Here is a 23,366-nt window from a genome sequence, read left to right as displayed (position 1 = left end):
GAGCTGATGCAACACTACCACATTACAAAAATCGTATTTCGGAAAAAGAAAAAAAGCTCAATAATATATTTTAGTTAGACATATACAATATATTCGACAGATATACATCCAAATATTTGTATTTAAATGAATGATGATGCTAACATTTATTCACTGACACATCTGATGGGGCTTTTATTATGAAATACGTGACAAAATCTTGTTGCAACCGGAAAAGCCTGTCACCGGCACACACGCTTCTCAGCAACCACCGGTGAGCTTTTTTTATTTTACATGTGATCTTTTGTAATCTATTATTTTCTGACAGTACGTGATAATTCTTACATTTTATGCCGATTTATTGCCTGCAAATTGTAGTGCTTTTATCAGTTCTTGAAATTAGACAGCTCATCCATCAGCTATTCATTCATAACTCACGTCACTTTTTTTTAACGCCAGGCGTAAATAACTGATTCTTGAAAATAACTCTGGCTGCTACCAGAATCACAAGTAGAATTAATCTTCGTTATTGACCTGTCTGTTACTCAATCTGAACAGAAGCAGCAGACATCATGGGAGAGCAGCTGAGCCCTGATGAGAAGTTCCAGCTCATCACCAGGAACCTTCAGGTGAAAAACAGTAGAGCACTATCTGGAATCTTGTGTTTGCTTTGAGATTCTTAATCCTCAAACATATTTAAAGCGCTCCTATCATCATAGCATTTGAAATGTTCTTTTTTTTTTTTTTTTTTACTTTTGGGAGTTCCCAAAAACAGTTTAACGTGCATTCAAGGATAAAAACACTTTATTTGTCTTATAATATGCATTTATTTTTTACCCGATTTGCTCAACGACTCCCAAATGATTCGTTCGATGATTCATTTTCCCAAACACCTCCTTTGAGTGACGCGAATCTGCGGCGATTGGTCAAATGACCCAGTCAGTTGTTATTGATAAGGCATCATAGCTTGTCAAGTGTTGAAAATTGTATACAGTGTATGAACAAATGTGTCAGAAAAAGTGCATTTTCCGGCGAAACTCACATTGCGGCGGCTTTTGAGGGGCAGTGCTTATTATATATCGCAAAAATACGGAAAATTAAGCTTGTGAAACATTGCTAGCCTTGCCTTTTTTAGCGGCAATGGGGTTTAAATTACTTTTGGCTAAGTCGTTTAGGAGGTAATTGCCATTTTTTTTGTGAATATCTGGGGAATATCAAAAACAAAACTAACTTTACCCCGCTTAGAAGCTGCGCGGAGTGTACATAACACACACACACACAACAAAATATAACTATATTGTGTATGCTACAGAAAACATTACAGCAAACATTAATAATAATACTTACAGATTAATTCGGAGGACGACGAACCTGATACTGGATACTAAGCCATCCTTCGGGAACAACCGGCTTGCGAATCCACATTTTGATTCATTTATGTTTTTGAATGATTCGTCATTAAAATGACGAGAAGGTTCGGGCGTATCGTTGCAAATATGAAGTCTAACCACTGATTCTTCACATGCTCGTCCCTGGGCAATGAAAACAAGTGGCTGAACTGTCTTTGCAATGTAGAACACAGCGTCTCCTCGACATGATGCTGTTCAGCTGAAGTATTTCAATCAGAGATTTGAATGTGTTGCCAGGTCCCAGAAATATTTCAAGCCCAATGACAACTCAAAATCCGCCCAAATGGAATGAAAAGTAGCCCAATGACTCAAAAACAGTTCATTTCATAGACTCAGAGTCGACTCTCACTTTTGAAAGACGATAACTTTATGTACGGTGTACTTTCAGATATAAATCTCTGCTGGATGTTTTCATTGACTTAGAGCTATATTCCACACTACATGAATATTCATTTTCAAAAATCAATGATAGGGGCTCTTTAACACTTGAAGTAGCATTATATGAGGCATCAAAGCTATTTCTGTTATTGTTTTGAAGAGTTTCCTTTGAAAGGTTTCTGATTTCATTTTTACATTTTCCACCATGGAGTCCCAAACTGGCAAACAAAAAGTAAAACCAATGAATATATATATATATATATATATAAAGTAATGTAATAGGAAAATAAATATAGGATTAAATGTTTTATTTAATAATATAACAGTTTTGTTTAATTTAATTCCATTTAATCCTGAATTAATTTTTATATTGCTTTTTGTTTTACTGTTATTATTTTCTGCATGTACTTCTTAAATTTATTTTTTATTCTCTTTAACTGATATTTATTAAATATATATATTTCTCCATTTAGTTAAGAAAAAAGTAATTAAAAAAATTCTGAGTTAAATATCATCCATCCATTCCATACTTAATGTTTCTGCTACTGTTGTTTTCAAAGGAGGTTCTTGGTGAGGACAGGTTGAAGGAGATCCTGAAGGAGAGGGAATTGAAGGTTTACTGGGGAACAGCGACCACAGGAAAACCCCATGTGGCTTACTTTGTCCCCATGTCAAAGATCGCTGACTTCCTGAAGGCGGGCTGCGAGGTTTGACTTTGCCCTTCTGTCTTGGTTCTGAATTACTGTTGTCCGCATATCTCTGGTGTGTTAACCTATTTGTGAATTTGTTCTATAGGTGACCATACTCTTTGCTGATCTCCATGCCTACCTAGACAACATGAAGGCTCCCTGGGAGCTGCTGGAGCTCAGGGTGCAGTACTATGAGCAGATCATTAAGGCTATGTTGGAGAGCATTGGAGTTCCCCTCGACAAACTCAAATTTGTCAAAGGCACAGACTTTCAGCTCAGCAGGTAAACACTCCTCTTCGTTTAAATACTGTACATCAAACAACTACATCGGATGATAATCGACCAAGAACATGGTGTTTATAGATATTCCAAGCATTGTAATGGGAAATAGTTTTACTAGGGGTGTAACGGTACACAGAAGTCACGGTTCAGTGAGTACCTCGAAACGATTCGAAAACTTTGACGGTTCGGGACAAATACATGTGCCGTTACACCCATATTCATACATTATGAATGAATATAAAGAAAGTAAATTGAAATTACAATGTCTTTGAATGATTGATGTACAATAGAGAGTACACTCTGGATGTTTACCGACTGTCATCCGTGGTCACCGAACATGATGCAAAGAAAGCAGGGGCCGAGGTGGTCAAACAGGTTGAGCATCCTCTTCTGAGTGGTCTGCTGTATCCTGGACTACAGGTATGCAGATTGTCTTTTGCTAACCTTTTTTCCATATGAAATAAATGTTTTCATCTTTAATATTGTAATAATCCTTCACAATATTTTTACTTATTTTTTTGACCACATGAATGTATTCAGTAATTCTGGGTATTTTGTACTCCTATTTAAACCTACATTTTGTAAATAGTGGATGACCTTTTAGTGTTCTATTCATTATTCTGATTTGCGGCCTATTCCAGACACTTGATGTTGTTGTTTTTTATTTCCATCAGGCACTGGATGAGGAGTTTTTAAAAGTAGATGCTCAGTTTGGGGGTGTGGATCAAAGGAAGATCTTCACGTTAGCAGAAAAGGTAAACTTCTTTAACTTAATTTGCTTGCAGTATTTCTTATACACTGTATTTTACTTTAGGAAATAAGAAAATCTCACTGTATTATTACAATATTTAGAATGTGATATTTCTACACGAAAGCAAAACATAAGTAACGGTCATAAAACAAATGTTTTTCTGAAGCATCTAATATGCCTAGACTTTTGCATCGTGTATATATACAAGTTGGAAGGGCCAGGCAAGGGGTGGACATAATAAAAGGCTGAATCAGGCCTTCTACCAAGCTGTTGTACTGTTTTGATGACTCTGTACTGATCCCCATAAATATGTGTGTGGGCATATGGCGTAATTGATAGGTATATTTTCATTGTTGTTGTTTTTTTACCTTCTTCTTTTGCAGTACCTGCCCTCACTTGGGTACACCAAACGTATCCACATGATGAACCCAATGGTTCCTGGACTGACTGGGGGCAAGATGAGCTCTTCTGAGGCGGTACGCTACCATCTACAACAAGATTCATTAAATCAAAGATTCCTATTTATTTGACAGGATGGCATAGTGTGCTTAGCTGTTGTATGTCTTATTAATTCAACAATTTCATGTCTGACATCAGGAATCCAAGATTGACCTGTTGGATAAGAGCCAAGAGGTGAAGAAGAAGCTGAAGAAGGCATTCTGTGAGCCTGGAAATGTGGAGAATAATGGCATTCTGTCCTTCGTCAAGCATGTGATTTTCCCGCTGCATTCAGGTGAGCTCAGGCACCAAACAAATCTGTAGAAAATATAAACCTCTAGTTAAGAGCTTAATGACATGGGGTTGTTTTTTTTCAGAGTTTGTGATTAAAAGAGATCCAAAGTGGGGAGGCGACAAAGTCTACACTGACCATGAGGAAGTGGAGAAGGACTTTGCTGCAGAGGTATCTGAACAGTCCTTATCTTTTCTATTTCATGTACAAATAACACCCTCGCATATGTTCATCATATGTTGACCCCTGCACTCCTTGTACCTGCAGCAAATCCATCCTGGTGACCTGAAGGCTTCAGTAGAGTTGGCTCTTAATAAGCTGTTGGACCCCATCAGGAAGAAGTTTGAAACCCCTGAGTTGAGGAAACTGACAACATCAGCTTACCCAGAGCCCTCTAAAAACAGTGAGTGAAAATACAGTCTAAAAACATTTAGGACACAATCGTCATCCATTGTGATCCCATTTAAAGGGATAGTTCACTTTGAAATTCACTTTTGGTATGTTTTAGCTTACCTCAAGGGCATCCAAGATGTAGGTGTTTTTGTTTCCGCAGTAGTTTCAATTTTGATATTTTTAGGTCAAACTGTTCTTGTCAGTCATATAATGGAGGTCTATGGTCACCACCTCAAAGAGCACGCACAGAGAAGTCCAAATTAAACATGATTGAATGACTCGTAAATGTAAGTACACATTGATGGCCTAAGACACGAAACGAGCGGTTTGTGTGAGAAAACGAACAGTATTTATATCGTTTTTACCTCTTGTAACCACAGCAACAACAATATAAATACTTTTCGTTTTCTCACACAAATCACTCGTTTCGCATCTAATTCTCTGTGGATGCTCTTTGAAGTGGTGACCATAGACCTGCATTATATGACTGACAGACAAGAACGGTTCAGCCTAAAAATGTCAAAATTGAAACTACTGCGGAAACAAAGACCTGCATCTTGGATGCCCTTGAGGTAAGCTAAAACATACCAAAAATAATTTCAAAGTGAACTATCCCTTTAACAAAAAAACAAAACAAATTGGAGCTTTTTCAAGCTTTCGTATGAGTTTGATTGTCATTGCTTCACAGAAGGAGGAGCGAAGGGCAACCCTAAACAAACCGCAGATGAGGAGGAGGTCATCCCATCCAGATTGGACATCAGAGTAGGAAAAATCATCAGTGTAGAAAAGGTAGAGATGGCCACCAATAATTTTACGATTTATTTTTCCAATAAGAGGATGTTCGAATATCCCTTTTTTCTTTACCTGTCAGCATCCAGATGCAGAGTCGCTATATTTAGAGAAGATTGATGTGGGGGAGGAACAGCCACGGACTGTAGTGAGTGGACTGGTGGCCTACGTCTCCCAGGAGCAGCTTCAGGACCGCCTTGTAGTGTTGCTATGCAACCTAAAGCCTCAGAAAATGAGAGGGATTGAATCCCAAGCCATGCTGCTCTGCGCTTCAATGTTAGTAGGACTGATACATTGAACTATTTTATTCAATCAATGAAGATTTTCTGATAGTAAAAGTCATCTTGTCTTGATCTTTCTGAATGTGATGGCCTTCAGTGAGGGAGAGCCCAGGAAAGTGGAGCCTTTGGATCCACCAGAAGGATCTGCACCAGGAGACCGTGTTTTTGTAGAAGGTTATGAATCAGGCAAACCAGATGATGAATTGAAACCAAAGAAAAAGGTGTTTGAGAAGTTACAGGTATGCGAGTTTTATATTTTTGTACTTCAACTCTCATTATGGTATCACTGTCTTATTCTTGGTTGTATGTTTATCTCTTCAGGTGGATCTGAAGATCTCAGGCGAGAATGTTGCACAATGGAAAGGGCAAAATCTGATGAGCAAACTAGGACAGATCACCTGTAAAACACTGAAAGGTGGAAATATTAGCTAGACAGTCTTCACCATTTTTCTCAAAATCTTCTGATCTTGATGACAACCCAATATTCCCATGACAATTACACAGTGTCAGGTATTACTCATCATAGCCATCAAAAACTGCTACCTGATGGAAAAACAAATGGCTTACAATGCCATTATTGAATTTTTACTGTTCACTTTATCCATGTCAACCTGTAAATGATACAGTAAAACACAATTACTGGAGCAGAATACATATGGGTATCGTCTGTGCTTTATATTGCATGTATTGCCGTTCAAGACGTTAAGTTCTGCAATAAATAATCTCATGCTCATTTGTTATAATGACAAATGAAGAATCTTCCAGGAGTTTGTCTGTTGTCCTCAAACTCAGGTCTTCCTGTGGTGCCAGTCTCCATTTGACAATTTTAACTATTGTAATGGTTCAGAAATGAACAATCTATATACACAATAAACTGTAATGAGTAAATATTTTAGGATAAGTTTAGCTGGGTTCACAGGGAAATTTTCATGCAATGTAATATTCAGAACTCATCTGATGTTAACCAAACGCATTGAAATAAACAAATGATTCATAACCATTTTTTCTTTATGGAAATGCAGTTTTTGTCATGGTCTATTGAAAAGAAATATAAAAATATATTAACCTAAAAAAAAAAGTCTCCATGTAAACATTAAGAATTAATTCTTGATCAAAGGATATGGGAACTATAACTCATTTGTGTATTTTGCTGTACTGAAAAAGCAGCTTTACTAGAGAACATGCATGAATATTTACACGGTATACATTAACCAGACAAACAAAATATATAGTGGTATGGGGGTGTATACTGTGTGTAATGTACGTATTAATATGTCCAAGGAATTTAAAAACAGTCAAAACAGGGTAAATCTATAAATATTTTTTAATATTTATTTTTAAAACAGAAACAGTGTTGTAATTCTATTCACTCCATTGGAAGTAAATAGTTACTAAAGTATATGTATATACTCTATATTTTTACATCAAATTTAGAGGGACCATCAGTCAATACTTTTACTAATTTGCTGGTTCCAACAGAAATGCAGCATTTAGCTTACAAAGTGCTTTAATCTAATGCAAAGTGAATATATAAACGTTTTATATGTTATATGTTTCAGCCATGGTCAGCATATTTCAGAATTCATAAAGGTGGTTCTGTACACGCATCATTACATATTTGCTGAAAGCTGATTGCAGTAGAACTAAACCTTTCAAACAATTGTTAGTAGAATCGATCGACTTCTTTCATGAAAGCTAGCACATATTTAGATATGTCAAATTTTTAACACGATTTGACTTTTCTTTTTGCACCAAGCAGTGATTACTACCACTAGTGACCACTAGATGTCAGTTTAATCTTGCAGTCATTCGCTTTCCAAAGTCCACAATAAACTTAAAGTGACTTTTCCCAGAGCAGAGAAACTCATTTAGAAAAATACTTGAAAGTTTGTTATAAAGCTATTTAAAAAAATAAAATAAAATGGATTGGGGGAGAAAGCTTTTTGCATACATTTGAAGGCCATTATCTGGCTAAGGCTTTTAAGACAGTTGCAGTATCCATGGATCCTTGATCACAATCTTACTTGGGCTTTTATCACTTGCTTTGTCCTCTTGTCTGTCCCAGGCTGTGACTAAACAGTCCAATCAAAACTCAACTCATCCACTCTGACTCCTCAACATGCAGTCTCTGTACTTCCTGAAAAAGAAATGTAATTATAATGATCAACATGGTTCCATCTGTATTTCATGCACAAATTGAAACAACCCGTGAATGCTTCCTTACTTGGTTGCTCTTGTCTCCCTAATGATTGTGCTCGCTGGCCAGCAGGATGCACTGGATCACTTTGCCCATTAACTTCAACTCTCGTTATTTGTTTATTTGTCAAGATCTCGGTCTTATCCGGAGTTACGTTCTCCGTCTTGTTGGGAGGATTTGTTCCATGCACTGGTTTCTTAGCAACAGGTGGCGGCACCTTAATTGCCTTTTTTGTTCCATTAGTAATCATCATCTTGGCTTGGTCAGAAATATGCATTATCTCCGCTGCAAGACTCTGTTTGAGGCTTGCTTGGACCTCGGGTGAAGAAGGTGTTTCAATGATAACTTTTTTTGTGCTTTTGGAGAATATAAAACTGGCTGTCGATGCAGGGGACTTATGCAAGTCACAGCCGTCTGGTGTTTTAGGGGATGGCACGGGTGAACTAGCAGTGCTAGTTGAGGATAAGCGTAGATTGAGCATTGCGGGTGCTCCACTGGACGACATAGCAGCTGTCTTCATTCGTATAGCCTCTTGGAGACACATGGATGGGACCGTGGGTGGAGCAGGAGAAGACTTAACGGGCGAGTTGGACTTCAAAGCCAAGGATTTGCGAATAGGCTTTTGTGGTGTTGGTTGACTAGTAAAACTGTGATCCTCATTTGTTGTGGTCTCAGTATCATTGTTTATTTGATCTTCCCCAACATTTACAGACCGTAGTCGCACCATTTGAAGCAAGGAAGGTGTGACAAGTGGTATGTTTGCATCTTCCTTTGGAATAGGTGTGCTTTTGTGTCGACACAACAGTTCTTTGCTCCGGTTGTCTTTGTTTACAAGGCTCAGATGCCTTCGTAAGTTAACTGCAGATTGGTTTTCCACTGGTGCGAGTGGCACATTGGAATCTGCTTGGCTTTCAGATGATGCATGCTCTGATGAATCTTCCCCTTGTACAAGTTCATCCGGTAATAAAAAGGACATTTTTGGAGAGGCTACAGTTGTGTTTCCAATGCCAACTTGGTCCAATGAGAAGTCTGATACATTATTACAAGGCTTATCTTGTTGTCTCCTCTCCATACCATTTTGTACTGTTCTTTCTGGGAGAATGGTATGTATTTCTGAGTGTTGGTCTGGACTGCTGTCCACATCCGAGGCATTAGATGACACAAGTTCTGTATTAGATTGCTGTTCATATGATTCTTCATGGGAATTGACCAATACCTCTGAGAGGGGTTCGTGCATGAACGAAGGAGGCGGTGGGGGGAAGTCTAGTTCATCTTGTTCCTCAAACATCAAGTCAGAAGACTCTTCCATTGGTGGTGGTGGTGGAGGCCAAGAAGACTCCAGGAAAGTCACCTGTTCCCCTTCTTCTTTAGATGGTGGTATATACACTGATGAAGCTGATATCTGTTTAGTAGGTGGTGGAGGAGGGTGGTGTTCTGGAGGTGGAGATGGAGGTGGAGAAATGCCACTGGCATTAGGTACTTCTATACCAAGTGTTTGCATTGGTTTATGATTCAAAAAGCCCTTTACATGGCCGTTTCTTTGGATCTCCACATTGGTTTTGTCATAACTTGGGGAAGATGTGCTCACAATTTCACCATTTGCTTTGACTTGACTGTTGGTTTGTGAGAGCATACTTTGATCAACTTTGATAGTTGGCATCTTCGCTGTTAGAAGTGTTTGACTTCCTCTTTCCTTTTGGTCCTCTACAGTTCTCCCCCCTTGTAAACGAATAGCTTGGTTGACCTCTGCAAGAGTTTCTAGTTCATTATGTAATGTTGAGCTTCCATTATGCCTCACATCAGGAGGTTCTGCCGTTGTTTGTTCGTGCACTTGTGGTGATATGGACTCGTTTTTTTCTTTTACAGCTTCTTTGTTCTCCGTTTCTTCTTCAATCTTCCTTTCTTCTCCTGTCTGTGTCTTTGGGGTCATTTGTTCAAGAATTTGCATTGAATTTGTGTTTTGATTTTTACCTATTGATGACTCGTTTTGTTGTTTTTGAAGCTGATGTAACTTATGGGGGCTTGGCCCTGGGCCACATAATAGTTCAAGTGTCCGTTTATTGTGAATCCAGGTTTCAGGGGGTGGGGGAGATGGGGCTTTTACCTTGGGTGGAGGGGGAATGTTGAAGAGTTCCCTAAGAGAATTATTTGGGTGTGTAGGTGTTACCTTGTTTTTCACTGTTGTAATAGTTAGAGGGGAGCACTTCAATGGCTCTGATGGAGTGGTGTTGGTTTGAATGTCCTGATGTGCCGTATCTGATGTGACTGAAGACAGAGATGTCATTGACGAAGAGACTGAAACCTCCGGTGAGCTCTGTACACCTGCTCTCTCTGGTTTTGAAGGCTTAACTCTTCTCTTTCCAGGTGAGCAGGGACTAACCTCTTTAGGGGAATGCGTAGGCGTCCCGCTTTGACTTGAGTATCCACTTGAAGGTGATAAAGTCCTATCAAATTTGTTTTCACCAGATTCTCCAGTTTTCTTTGGGGATGAGTTACTTAATCTGACGTGACTTCCAGTAAAAGCTTGATCAGGACTAAGTGGGCTAGATTCCACAGATGTCTGGAAATCTTTTAATGAGCTGAGCACGGACGAATGGACAGAACTCTTCTCGTTATCGGTGGACTGGTGGTCTTCTTTTGCATTGCTGAGGTCTCTACCGATTTGCTCATCATTTGGTGCAATATCTTTGAGATCTTTTATGTCTACACGCTCCCTAGATCTCCGCTTAAGTTTTTCATGATGCAGGGAATAGGTTCTCTGAGGCGGTGCTGGTGGTAGTTTTGTCTTCATTACTGAGAGACTACGAGAGAACGAACTGCTGTTTCTAACATTGTCCCCTGCATCATCCATCTCCCTGTGGTCCAGTCTGTGATTTGTATCTTTACTATCAGAATTTGTCCAACTTCTTGAGCTTGTAAGACTGTCCTTTGGGATTAAATCTGAAACATCTTTGGTGCTGTCGGCAACAAAGGTTGGTAGACACCTTCCTTTTGAAGAGATTGTCGAGGAATTGGAGACAACGGTCTCGGATGATTGCGAATGACTCTTGTTGGAACTAGCGGTAAGAGGACCTTGATTTGTCCCACTTCCAGACCGTGAAGAAGCTGGGCTAGCTGATGCTAAACTATTCTTGCTGACTGTACTTGCACTGCGCCGGCTGTGATCATGATTAATTTCAATGATATCTATTGCAACAGGCAGAACTGCATTTGGAATAATCTTGGATAAATACGTTGCCTGTGGTGAAATAGACATAACGGGACCTTGAGGCTCATGCAGGAAATAGGAAGTGGTCATCCTTGGCACAGCAAGAGATTTAGGCCTCTGTGTAGGGCATGCTCCTAGACCAAGCTTTCGGTTTAACTCATCTTGATAGACAGAATTAATGTGGTTTATTAGGAACTCCTCATCTCTTGATGTCTGAAGAACCTCAATGTTCTGCAGGTGTACACGAGCCCCTTCGTGATTTACTAAAGGGAGCCCTCCATCAGTTGTCGGGATGACAACTGAGCCAGATGAATCATCTTCATCACGTTCTCTGTTTGGAAGCTGCTGCAGTATGGTTCCTCTTGCCATATCTTAAGTAGAAAAAAAGCAAATTAATGTAATTCTTCTTTTTTTTTTTAGCTGAATAGCTTTTTAATCTCATTTACTTGTCAAAGTTGCAGTTTTAAAGGGATACTCCACCCCAAAAATTAATTTCTGGCATCATTTACTCACCCTCAAGTTTTTGCAAAGTTTCTTTCTTCTGCTAAACACAAAATAAGATAATTTGAGGAACGATTGGAACATTGGCACCATTGACTTCCATAGTATTTTTCTACAATAGAAGTCAATGATGCCAAACAACTGTTTGGTTCCAATCATTCTTCAAAATATCTTCCTTAGTGTTCAGCAAAAGAAAGAAACTCATACAGGTTTGCAACAACTTGAGGATGAGTATATGGTGACAGAATTTTCATTTTTAGGTGGAGTTTCCTTTTAAGGAATGTCTTAAAAAACCTGATTTAAAAAAGAAATCTGACAATAACATAGTTTTACATGCCCAATTCTCTTTGAACTTGCTGTGGTATGCCCATGATTGTTGTTCTTCTACTTCTCCTCTTGGTCTTGTCCAGTCTTTTAACTGGGTTCAATGGCTTAAATGTGGAACCTAAAGTGAGTGATAGATCAAAATGAGATTTAATACAAAAAAAGTCATGCCATTCTCTTCAGTTGTGTTTAGATTTAGTATGAAGTTGTATTGAAAGTAATAGCAGTTTTCTCTGAACCGGTCTATCACAGGATAGATCATAACTTAATTTTGACAAATGTATGGTTTTGTCTTTGTATTGCTATACCACACATTAGAGGAAAACAAAGGTAGTGTGTGTCACTAAGCAAGGCTTATTTTAAGACCCTCGTAAAGTCAGCATTTCATACCTTGACGTGTAAGCACTGGATGCGAGGAGACTGCTGAGACAGTCGACACTGAATTGACAGAGTGCCCAGCAGTGCTATCAGTCTCAAGTGATTCATCTCTTTCTTTTGAGCTTGTGTCTTCCTCTAGCTGTCAAGAAATGGAGGTCATTGTTAGAAAGCATTTCTACATGTATTATACAATTTATGCATATTTGTTTGCATATTAAAGAATGATAATAAATAGGGTACAACAACTTCTTTGCAAAAAATAAATATAATTATTTAATTCCCTCATAATTACAACTAAGGCTTCCTATCATAGGAGGTTTGTTGGATTTGGGCCCCTGAAACGTAACTTTTTTTATTAAAGTTTTATGATTGTGTCTTATGGTTTTCATTGTGATATACAGTTGAGAAGGTCAAGATCTAAGAGAGAGACCAGAATTACCACATTTAAGAGTTTGAACACATTTTATTTATTTGAATTTAGCTAATATTGTCTAACATCTAATAGATTTGACAACAGAATTAAAAAATTACTTCAGAAGCTTACCTCAGTCTGATCATCCTGAAACTCCACCCCATTTTTGTGCTCTGCATGAAAGAAAGACTGAGTGAGGTGCATCAGAAAACACAGTTGTGCGTTAGAAGGCCAGAATGTGAGCAGTGGATCAAGGTTGTCATAAATCAGTACGTTTTGTGTCATTGATTTGAGCATGAGGCTCACCCTCCTGTTGTAGTATCTTCAGTCCCTCTTGGGCTTCTGTATGCAGGTCTTTCAGGTACTGTGGCCTGCTCCCTTCTATGAACACATTCTCCTGGTAGTGCTGGGAGGTTGTGTAGTGTACAGTCAGCTTTCTTTGCTCATCCTGTTTTTGGCCTGTTTAAAATAGAGGGAAAGGGAAATGTATTGTTACTCACATAAAATGGTTGCAGTCTTTCCCAAAAGATTCTCCAAAAATCTGGGGCAGTTGTGGCCTAAAACATCTTTTCCTGACGGCCACCGTAACTTCTGTTGGTTGCAATTTGCAACCTCACCACTAGGCTAGGTGCCGCTAAAATTTAAACAGTGTACCTTTAAGGACAGTTTCTTTACTTCCCTTTCTATCAGATCAAATCAAGATTGGTGAAGCATATAAGCAGGAAAGTTTTGCTAGAGGCTCAAGTCAACATCCACAGATGTTCCCATCGATTATTATTTAATTAAGTATGAAATTTGAATCATGACTGAATAAAGATTTCCACACCCCCGTTTTTGTGAATGAGTTTCAAGAAAAGCCTGGAAAGCTGGTTGTCAAATGATCTAACCCATTCTTTTTCTATCCAGTAGCAACAACTGCTAATCCTGGCAGCTAATTCTATGCAAACGGCACACGTTGATAGATTTCCAACATGGCATTGGCTTACACACTCAAGCTGTGACCAGGTAATCCCTTCTGATCTTTAATTCCTTGAAATACCAGATTACCATTTGCTTTGCTGACTCTGTTTAACATATGGTGTTCAAAGAAAGAAGTTGGCTCGTCTTTTAGAAATCTTCTAGAAAATTAATTCTGAAATATTCCAGTCAAGTACTTGTTTATTACCCAACAATACGAAGCTTGGCTGAAATCTGAGGAACTGTGATGAATCCTCCAAATAAGGGCAATGCACCTTAATGCAAAGAAACCATACCACAGCAGTTCTTTAAGGTAGCAGCTACTATAAAACCTGGTTTGACCCAATGAGGACATTCAGACTACAAAATGCAGTAGGGTGACCTAATGTTACCTCTTTTTGGTAAATGTATTTCTAAAACATGCATTACTTGCACCGAGACTCACTGTTAACTTTACAATAGGGAGAAACAGGACACTTGAGGGTGGCCTATCGTCGGACAGGGGCACTCTCAAAGGAACAGTGAGAGGCCTCAGACTTCATTGCGTACCTCCTGGAGTACTTAGGCTTAAACTACTGGCCATGAGATAACCTTTTTGATGTTTCAAAAGGCATTGCAAAATGAAGTTAATGGGAGTGTTTTAGGACCGGGACTTTCCCTTAAAAGAGATCTTCTCAGCCTCTTAGCCATTTATGCAGATTTGCAACTGTTCACTTGGTATCAACTTTTAAGCTTTTTGTATAGGACACCCCATGGGGGTTTCAGGTGTCTTGGCACTGACTTACAGACATTGTGATACAACAGAGTCGCAACGCACACTGGCAAGTGCGCTGTATGAGTCCATTTCACAAATTACTCCCTTTTAAAGTTGTTACTATGGAATACTTAAAGGAATGTTACCATGTTCAATACAACTCGTCTTATAACTCGTGTCCATTTCAAGTGGATTTCAGTTAAAACATTTTTGGGGGTGTGTTTTGCAAATGAGAAATATTTAAGAAGCTTCACTTTTATTAACTTTTTTAAACTTTTGTCAATTTTAAGAGTAATAGATGAACATGAACACAAGAACACAAACAATGTCCCCTAGTATGAATGAAGGTATATGGGTAAAAGCAAAAAGTGTGCTAATGAACCGTATAGCAGCTCCCGCACGTTACTCATGGATGAACGGTGCATAACCTTATTCTCTTTTTACTCTGTAATAATGATCTATATCTGTACGGGAATATTAGTATTATTGAGTCTGTAAATTTATGAGCATTTAATTGCACATTTTCCCTCAGTGTTCAGAAGCCACCTGTTACATATATACAGAGAGAGAACCTTGCCTCCAACAAACACACTCTCAGGTCAGGTATGAATCCACAACCGCAATATTATTTTTTTGCCATTTTAAACTTCAGTATGTCTGAACTTAATGTAACAAGTACATGCATACAAAGAATAGCCTTTACCTTTTTAACATTCATTAACATTAATTCTAGTAGTCTAAATACATGAACTAAAATAATCTAGATTCACATGGAAGAGCAAACAGTATCTTAAGAAATAGGAGAAATATTATTATTTGAAGGTGAATAATCATCTATAAATTCTTGGATCTGTCAGAATTCTTGTCTACTCACCATTCTTCTTGAAGATTGACAACAGAGACCGAACGTTTTTACTTATAAACACCACCATGTCTGTCTTAAGATAAAGGTCCAGGTAGAGATCATTGCAGTTTGAACGTGTCTCTTACTTAAACGATTAGAGATGCACTCTTTCACCACGCAGCATCATGACTGTCTACTTCTGCAGACACGGACCAAGTGATGTCAACTAGCTGTCTCCCTTGAAGGATAATCAGGTCGGACACAATGAGATCTACTGTTTGCCACCAATCCTCCAGCTGCCCTGATCTTTCCCACCCCTCTTCATCTGTCCTCCCCCTCGCCCCGGCTTTTGTCAACATCTTACTGTGTGGTGTCCCCCAACGTGTTGGCTGTTTTCCTCCATTGTGCCATACACCAACTGAATTTGGGATTTGCCTTGAAGGGGGAGCTTGGCTAATCTGCAACCCCTAAAACCTGCTTGGAAACATGCCACACTAAGATCAGGGCATCTAAAAAGGCAAATAGATTGATTTATTCTTTTATTTTGCTTAATTTTTTTTTTAACGCACACAGTGTCTAGATTCAAAGACAATATTTTTTAGGTGCACTGTAAAAAATATTGTTGGTTTAACTTAAAAAAATAAGTACCTTGTTACCTTAAAAATTTAAGTTCATTGAAATGGAAAAAAATGAGTTAATACAATGAAGGAGATTAATTTAATCACCAGAAACTAAAAATATTATGTTATCTGAACTACATAAATTATCTAAGTTGATTTGACAAAAGAAAAAAATGTGGTGATTACAAATCATGAAAATATTTTTTTTTTTTACAGTGTGGGAATTATAATGTTTATTTAAACTTTTTAAAGGAATAGTTTAATAATAATATTAATAATAATAATAAAAACTGTAAAGCTGTAAATCAAAAGAAAATGTTTAGAAGAAAGTTCATGCTACTCTTTCCCATACAATGTCATATTTTGACTCAAATACTTCAAACCATCAAAAATCTAATTGTTTTTTTGATAACATTTTCAATTTTTGGGGCTTGTTTTTCGACCACGTTGTACATCTTACATTCGTAACTGTAAGTAGCAGAGAAAAGACTGCAAAAAGAGATTTAGAGTATATTGGTTTATGCATTAGCAGGTTTCAGAGTTCATTCAGATTATTTCAGGTTTAGAGTAACATGAGCTACTATTTGTGTTTCATAACTCTTTAGGGGTGCAGCAGCGCTTTACCATTAAACAATTTTTCGAGCATCCCATTTCCTCACTCGCTGCTCTAGCTTTGGCACTAGAATAGAGACTCAAGTGGAGTTGGCTGAGAATAACGGGCGTCACTTCAAACTGAAAAAGAAAGGTCACTATTTCGGCTGGAAAACTTTCACCACTTTTCCCTTCGATTCGCTGAACCTTTTTGCTTGCTAAGGTAAACATTAATATTGGTCATAATTACAATTGAACAAACCCTTGAATTGCAATTGCAATGAATTGGGACCTCAAATTGTAATCTTTTTCTTTTTTCAGTCTGTCATTTAGATTGCACCCAGTCTACCAACTGCCTGTTGTCCAACACACAAAATCCCATTAATATTTATCAGGGGATCCAAAAGATACCATCTGGCACATGGTGTGAGATGAGGGTGGAAGAGCAAGCCTTTAAACCACCACCAGACCCTTGAGTTTCTTCACACTAAAGCTTTTTTCCCTAGAAAATGAACTGAACACTGACTTGGCTATTCGCAATCGGGTTGAATGCAATTAATTTGTAGTGACTGACAGTGTTTAGTATTATTTATATATTATTAGTAGGCTATGTATTCATATTTTGAAATAGCTTTTATTTTTATTTTTATATTTAATTTTTTCTTAATATTTGTAATTCATTCATTTTAGTACTTCATCTTAAATGTATTTTCGGTTTGGACAAAAACTGTACATCATTTTTGAAATAAAAAAGTCATTTAATATTTATATTTTGTATTTTTAAATATTTCCATTATATTTTTATTAGTCTTTATTTTAATATTGTAAGTAACATTATTATTTGCGATGTTTCTGCTTAAGGAACATCTCTCCTTAAGTTTCCTAAAGATAATGCACAAAAGTAAAACTGACAGATATGAGTTACCCAAATAGCCTAGGATGGATGAGGCCTGCGTCCAGGATTGAGCATGGTAACTCAGGGATCCTTCGATTGGTAATCCACCTACTTAGTGGTGTATCGAAACATCCTTTAAAAAAAAAAACTGACAGATATGAGAACCAAAACTATATATATGTCACAACACGGCTGTTTGTTGCAACTCATAATACACATTTAAGTTGTTTTCCCGACTGCAGACGGATAGAGGAATATTTTTAGTTAAGAAGCTGTTGTTCCGATTTTCTCACTGTCCTCATTTAAACCAAATATTTTTGTGTAAAGTATATAGGTACACAAGCATATATATATATATATATGGGTGAGATTATAAGAAAAATATGCTACAATTAGCTTTAAATATTTATATCCACCACCCAGTGAGACTTCTAACTGTGGGATTGTGTTGCTTGGCCTGGGGCTTTCAAAGGAGGGCGTACTCTTTAACATTTGACTTATTCTGGGATAAAGACCAATAGAAGGTTAATGTACCATGCAGCAGTTTTAGCGTCTATTTTCAAGATTTTTCCTTTGACAGCTTTTGCTTTGTGTTTGATCATAGGTATATCTTCAACCGATCATTTAACCAAATGCATTTTAGATGTGTAATCTTCCATAAAATTTGTACAAATCCCTAGATATTAGCATTCTTCGTCACTATTACACACCCACAGAATTGTTTTGATTTGTATCTGCTTGACATTTGCCAACAAGTGCCTTAATTGTTGATTTATTTTTAATGAATTCTAAGCAACCCCTGGTGTAGTTGGTTGTTTAAGCATGACTAACAGAATCCTGCCCCAGATATCAGACCTGAATGTCCCGTTCTGACAATGGGTTCTTTTCATAAAACTGCCCTTTGTGTTGTTTTCAAGGAATCTGACCAAACGACTGGAGGAGACGAAGACGATACTGATGTGTTAGGGCGTTTTCTCAAAGTCTCAGAAGATGATGAGGCATTTTTCCTCAGCTCTGCTCCCCTCCCCTCCTGATCATCTGGTTAATTTTAGAGCGTCCTGCAGTGCACAACCTCAAGTCATTAATGCCAGGAAGCAATAGGCATGTTTATTTTCTTGGCTTTGATGGAATTCTGTATCTGTCAGTGTTTACAAGTCCCTTGTAGCATCTATAAATCTTCTGAAACACTGTGCGAAGTGATACTCTCCCTCCTGCTTGAAAGCTTCATCAATACTAATAACAATAGCGTGAGGGGTTGAGAAGCATGCAGATGTCATGATGTTTTAAGATAGCTCTCATTCTTTCAGACATAGCCTTCCATACAGATGGAGGAAAATGAGATGACATTCTCAAGGTGTATTTTCTTTTAGTAAATTTACAATGGCCACAAACATTTTATTGGACACTTAAGGCACACCTAAATGAATGGAAATGTCACAGCATTATATACACCATAGCAAATCAAGTAGCTTTTCAAGAAACGCAGCGCAAGTACAGTTTTCAAGCAAGATGACATTTTTTATATAAACATAGACAAAGAATATAAAAAGTACTTGGACACTTTGTGTTTGCTTTTTTGGACCATTGTAATTCAAAATCCTGTGATATCTCTCTTATCCTCATCGTCAAAAGTTTCAAGATGTAGAATAGGTGTGTGCAAAAGAAACCGAGCCGAGTGACTAATGTTGTGTGTTGAATGTTAATTGTTGCTATAAATGTGTTACAGTAAAGCGTATACTGATTCAATATGTTGCATCTACTAAGTTTCTACTGTCATCATAACAGAGGTCACACAAGGTCGTATGGAGCTAACAAGTACAAATCCCGTGAAACAAAAACTCATGGGACAAGAGCTTCAGCTAATGCATTTTTATCTGAAGTTTGCTTTGCTAACGCTATCAGTTAGGTTCAAGGTCAGCGGGAACGTTATTTTCTAACGCGATAGTACGTTAACCTTTTAGTGCCACTCTTTCAGACTACCATTATACGTAAAACAGCCAACCTAATGAAATGTTGCCAGATTCACGTTCTGCTTTGGATAAATCCAAACTTTTAGTGCCACTAACTGGACATTTAACTTTGAAACCTGCAAGAGGCAACATAATATTTTGAAGAAATGTTGCCACATGCACGTTTATGGATTTAGTTATTTAACTTGTTAACAGAACCACATGAAACAGTGTTTCTCTCTGTGGTTGTGTGTGTGTGTGATGTAAGACACTGTTCAAACCCAGTGTGCAAATAATAGCATCTATTGTATCTTTTTAATCAATAGCAGTGTTTATGTGTTCATGCCTCTGTTATTTATATCCAGGATCTCAAAATGGCTACTGTTCACAATGCCTTTAACCCTTTAGGTGACTTCTAAACCAAACGATTGAACACATTTTGAGTCACTATATTTTATTGAGAGGAGTACCTAACTTAACTCAAACTGATTGACCCATCTCTGTCATCTGGTTGAATTATATTATGCCAAAAAAATCCACTAGATTTCACAGTGTCAATCTCAATCAACAGCACTTGTCACAACACTTCTTCTAACATGGATGTCAGAAACAAATAAATCACCCAAGCCATGTGAACTGTTTTTGGTTAAAATTTTGCAAGCTAAGGATAATTTTTTTACACATTACACTGTAAAAGCCTTAACTTTACAAAATGATGTTACTTGGTACTATGAAAAAACTTAAGTATATTTTTAATAATTTTTCAAAAACATGCTCAACCAAACGGTTGATTTGGCACATAACGGTTAATTGTCACCCGCTTTTTGAGAATAGACATTACAATGCACTATTAAAACTTGGTTGTAATTCAAGTGTGCTTTGGAATAAAGACCTAAGTTTAGTCTTGTTTTAAATAAAAGACTCAGCTGATTATTGCTGAAGTAAAAGCACTTCTTTTTTATTTTATATAAAATATTTATTTTACAAAACATTTTTCCTATAAAATTACTATAAAATCAAAGCCATATATCTAAACCAAATTTTAAGTTGATATCACAAAAAAAGAAGTTCTCACGACGAGATTATGTTTAGGCGTAAAACCAAAAATGACATAAATTCTATTGAATTTAATTGTATGCATTCTGCTGTAACAAATTAATAAATTTCTGTCCAAATATCACTTCTGTTACAAAAAATGGAACCTTGAGACTCAGACCATGACAATGTGTTTTGTTAAGACTAGAAAAGGTTTTGATCATAAATTATGATTGGTAATGAAAAAGTATGGCAAAGTATGTGTTTGAATTATTTATTACCATTAAGTGACATCTCAACCATTTGGTAGAGGCCGATATTTAAAAAATTAGGGGATGTGTTGAAAAAAAAATACATTGAGTGTGGTTCCTAGCGACATTAGAAGATAAGAAATGCAAACAAAAAAAACTCCATCACTTTTTTTCTTGGTGCGGACTTAAAAGGGTTTAGAGAGGATGTGATATAAAATTAATTAAATAATATATACAGTATAAATTATATCATGTGTCGTGTGTTTATAGATAAAAAACAGTTACTGTTACAGTTTTGTGGCATTTAGTTGATGCTATCTCTATACTAATGTGATATATTTGTAGTCTATCTTCATTACTCATCTGCAATCTACCCATAAACAGTCCTTTCTCTCATCATCATACCTTATTTGACCAGTTTTTTAAGTCTAGTTTTTGCATAGTTGTACTTATTTGTCTGTTTTCAGAATCTGTTTGCAGAGCGTGACCCTGAGCAGAGTCTTTCTCTCTCTTTATCACATCTGATCATTCATTAGTGACAACATCTCCGGGCAACAATTTGTTTTGACCAAAACAATGTCAATTACATTGTCACGACAAATACAGCACACGATTATACTGCACAGATCATTGTGCGGCTGAATCTGGACAATTCACATTATGTATTTTTATAAAATCAAATGTTCGGAAAACATTCTCATAACATGATTTTTATGAAGAAATTTCAAAAGGAGTAGGGAATGCTGTGCAATTTAATCTATGGTTTTGTGGTCAAAACTTCCAAGAAAGGCAAAGAAAAAGACAAAGAAAGTAACCCAAAAACATGTAAATATTATAGTGAATATCCTTCCACTGTGGTTAAATCAAACACAAGCCGGATACAGACATTCTGAAAGGGATTTGAGTTCAGTGGTATTTTTACTCTTTAACACCACAGAAGCTTGTTGTGGACAGCAATGAGTCCCGTCCAAGCCTCAAAGCTTAAGCTCTTGAGTTACTCATTCACATAAACTTTCTAACATAGACTAAGTTCCCTCTGATTTTCAAGGCACGTAAATGTCTCGATGCTTAAATTATGCCCTGAAATGAATAAGTTGCATTGCTATTTTTGACAACAACTCATTATTAAAGCCAGTCACGTGAAAGCAGTTGCAGTTGGTAAAATATTTGCAATTGTATTCTCATGCTATCCATGCATGCTCATGTTATTTGAAAGCCTTGGATGATCTGTGCTTGATACTGTGGATGAAACATGCTTTATTCTTTCCATTATGTAATAATTACATGAATCAAACCGAGTTCAAAACAAAGTAAACCTGAAAATTGTCTCTATTTATGAGTATTTCAAAGCAGTATTTCTTCTTTTAGTAGGTTATTTATCTCCTAAGAGAAACAATTATGTAGTTTACTGTTACTAAGCCTGTAGCGTTTTTTTTATGATGCATTCATTTGTGTTTTACTGCAGCTGCACAGGTTTTTAGCCCAGGTTTCACAACCATCATTTAACCTTTGACCCCACAGACAAAAATAGGCAGACTTGTCACATCTTGCCGAAAGTATATTTCAAACTGAAGAATGTGAGCTTGTTTAAGTAAACCAAGTCAAGAGTACCCTGGTGAAAAAGAAAACACTTTAAAATACTTTTAAAAAGTACATATTATACATATTATGAGTACATATTATGGAAATATTGTATTATGTATTTAGTGAGTGATGATTGCCACATCACTATATCTGGTTTTAAGATGTTGAAATGACTGCAAACAACTGTAATATATATATATATATATATATATATATATATATATTCATGAATTGTAATCACAACATTTTTTCCTTTTGTCAAATCAACTTAATTTATATAGTTCAGATAGCATAATATTTTGAGTTTCTGATGATTAAATTAATCTCCTTCATTGTATTGACTCAATTTTTCCATTTCAATGAACATAAAAAATTTAAGGCAACCAGGTTACTTAATTTTTTTAAGTTAAACCAACAGTATTTTTTTTTACAGTGTAGCAGTGGTGGTTTCGTAATCAACTGTCAAAGTCAATGTCTACCATCAACTATTTGATTCCCAACATTCTTCAAAATATTTTATTTTGAGTTCAACAAAAGAAAGAAACTCTTACAGGTTTGGAACACCTTGAGGCTGAGTAAATGATAACAACATCATTTTGGGGTGAACTAACCAAAGGAGAAGTTTAAAAAAAAAAAAAACTTTTGCTGATAATTTACTCACCCCCATGTCATCCAAGATGTCCATGTCATTCTTTCTTCAGTCGAAAAGAAATTAAGGTTTTTGATGTAAACATTCCAGCATTTTTCTCCATATAATGGACTTCAATGGGAACCAAACGGTTCAAGGTCCAAAAGACAGTTTCAGTACAAACTGCAAACTGTTCAAAGGGCTTTAAACGATTCCAGACGATGAATAACGGTTTTATCAAGCGAAACGATCACTCATTTAAAAAAAAATAATAACAAAGTTTAAGTTTTATAAGCTCAAATGGTCGCCTTGCTCTGTTCTGTGATGCGCGTTCGTGACTCTCCTATTCAAACTCATTTATCAAAAATGAACGAATCTTTTTTCGAATTGTCTCGGGAAAAGATTCGTTAATTTCGATGAATGAGTTCAGGAGAGTCACAAACGTTGACATGGGGGTGAGTAAATTATCAGCAAAAGTTTTTTTTTTTAAAGTGAACTACTCCTTTAACGGAAATGAAAAGGGAAAAAAAGGATTGAATGTGACAGTTGATTACAAA

The 23,366-nt window shown here is 36.9% G+C and overlaps 2 protein-coding genes across 7 annotated transcripts in view; one reads left to right on the top strand and one right to left on the bottom strand.

Annotated features, from left to right (window-relative positions):
- The first annotated feature begins 93 nt into the window (after positions 1–93).
- On the top strand, positions 94–6,443 carry yars1 (tyrosyl-tRNA synthetase 1). Its single transcript, XM_039680675.2, has 14 exons — positions 94–253; positions 538–608; positions 2,327–2,473; positions 2,562–2,737; positions 3,028–3,157; positions 3,412–3,492; positions 3,872–3,964; positions 4,086–4,221; positions 4,304–4,389; positions 4,486–4,621; positions 5,300–5,400; positions 5,483–5,676; positions 5,779–5,920; positions 6,003–6,443. Exons 2-14 carry the CDS (start codon positions 552–554, stop codon positions 6,111–6,113), a joined length of 1,590 nt encoding a protein of 529 aa, XP_039536609.2. The 5' UTR covers positions 94–253; positions 538–551; the 3' UTR covers positions 6,114–6,443.
- Positions 6,444–6,987: 544 nt separating this feature from the next.
- The window catches only part of nhsl3 (NHS like 3), a 63,704-nt gene continuing 47,325 nt past the window's right edge, over positions 6,988–23,366 (bottom strand). For 4 of the 6 annotated variants that reach the window (XM_089123328.1, XM_039680672.2, XM_039680673.2 and 1 more), the window contains 6 exons: positions 13,008–13,160; positions 12,834–12,874; positions 12,302–12,428; positions 11,925–12,032; positions 7,906–11,457; positions 6,988–7,818 (listed from right to left, as the gene is read on the bottom strand). In XM_089123328.1, coding sequence (XP_088979454.1) covers positions 7,796–7,818; positions 7,906–11,457; positions 11,925–12,032; positions 12,302–12,428; positions 12,834–12,874; positions 13,008–13,160 — 4,004 coding nt within the window. In that variant the 3' untranslated portion in view covers positions 6,988–7,795. Of the gene's footprint in view, positions 7,819–7,905; positions 11,458–11,920; positions 12,033–12,301; positions 12,429–12,833; positions 12,875–13,007; positions 13,161–15,286; positions 15,464–23,366 lie in introns of those variants that run through there. The other 2 variants (XM_089123329.1, XM_089123330.1) reach the window with 2 other exon arrangements.

Source organism: Pimephales promelas, chromosome 18 (assembly GCF_988280905.1).
Source record: "Pimephales promelas chromosome 18, fPimPro1.hap1.1, whole genome shotgun sequence".
Classification (NCBI taxonomy): domain Eukaryota; kingdom Metazoa; phylum Chordata; class Actinopteri; order Cypriniformes; family Leuciscidae; genus Pimephales; species Pimephales promelas.
Note: the sequence above shows the minus strand (reverse complement) of the source record. Positions and strands in the feature narration are given on the sequence as shown.

Excerpts from the sequence above, each read along its gene's own strand:
- yars1 (XM_039680675.2), top strand. The coding sequence starts at position 552 with ATGGGAGAGCAGCTGAGCCCTGATGAGAAGTTCCAGCTCATCACCAGG. Across the intron at positions 3,158-3,411 it reads TGCTGTATCCTGGACTACAG|GCACTGGATGAGGAGTTTTT; the intron begins GTATGCAGATTG and ends TATTTCCATCAG. Across the intron at positions 4,222-4,303 it reads GATTTTCCCGCTGCATTCAG|AGTTTGTGATTAAAAGAGAT; the intron begins GTGAGCTCAGGC and ends GTTTTTTTTCAG.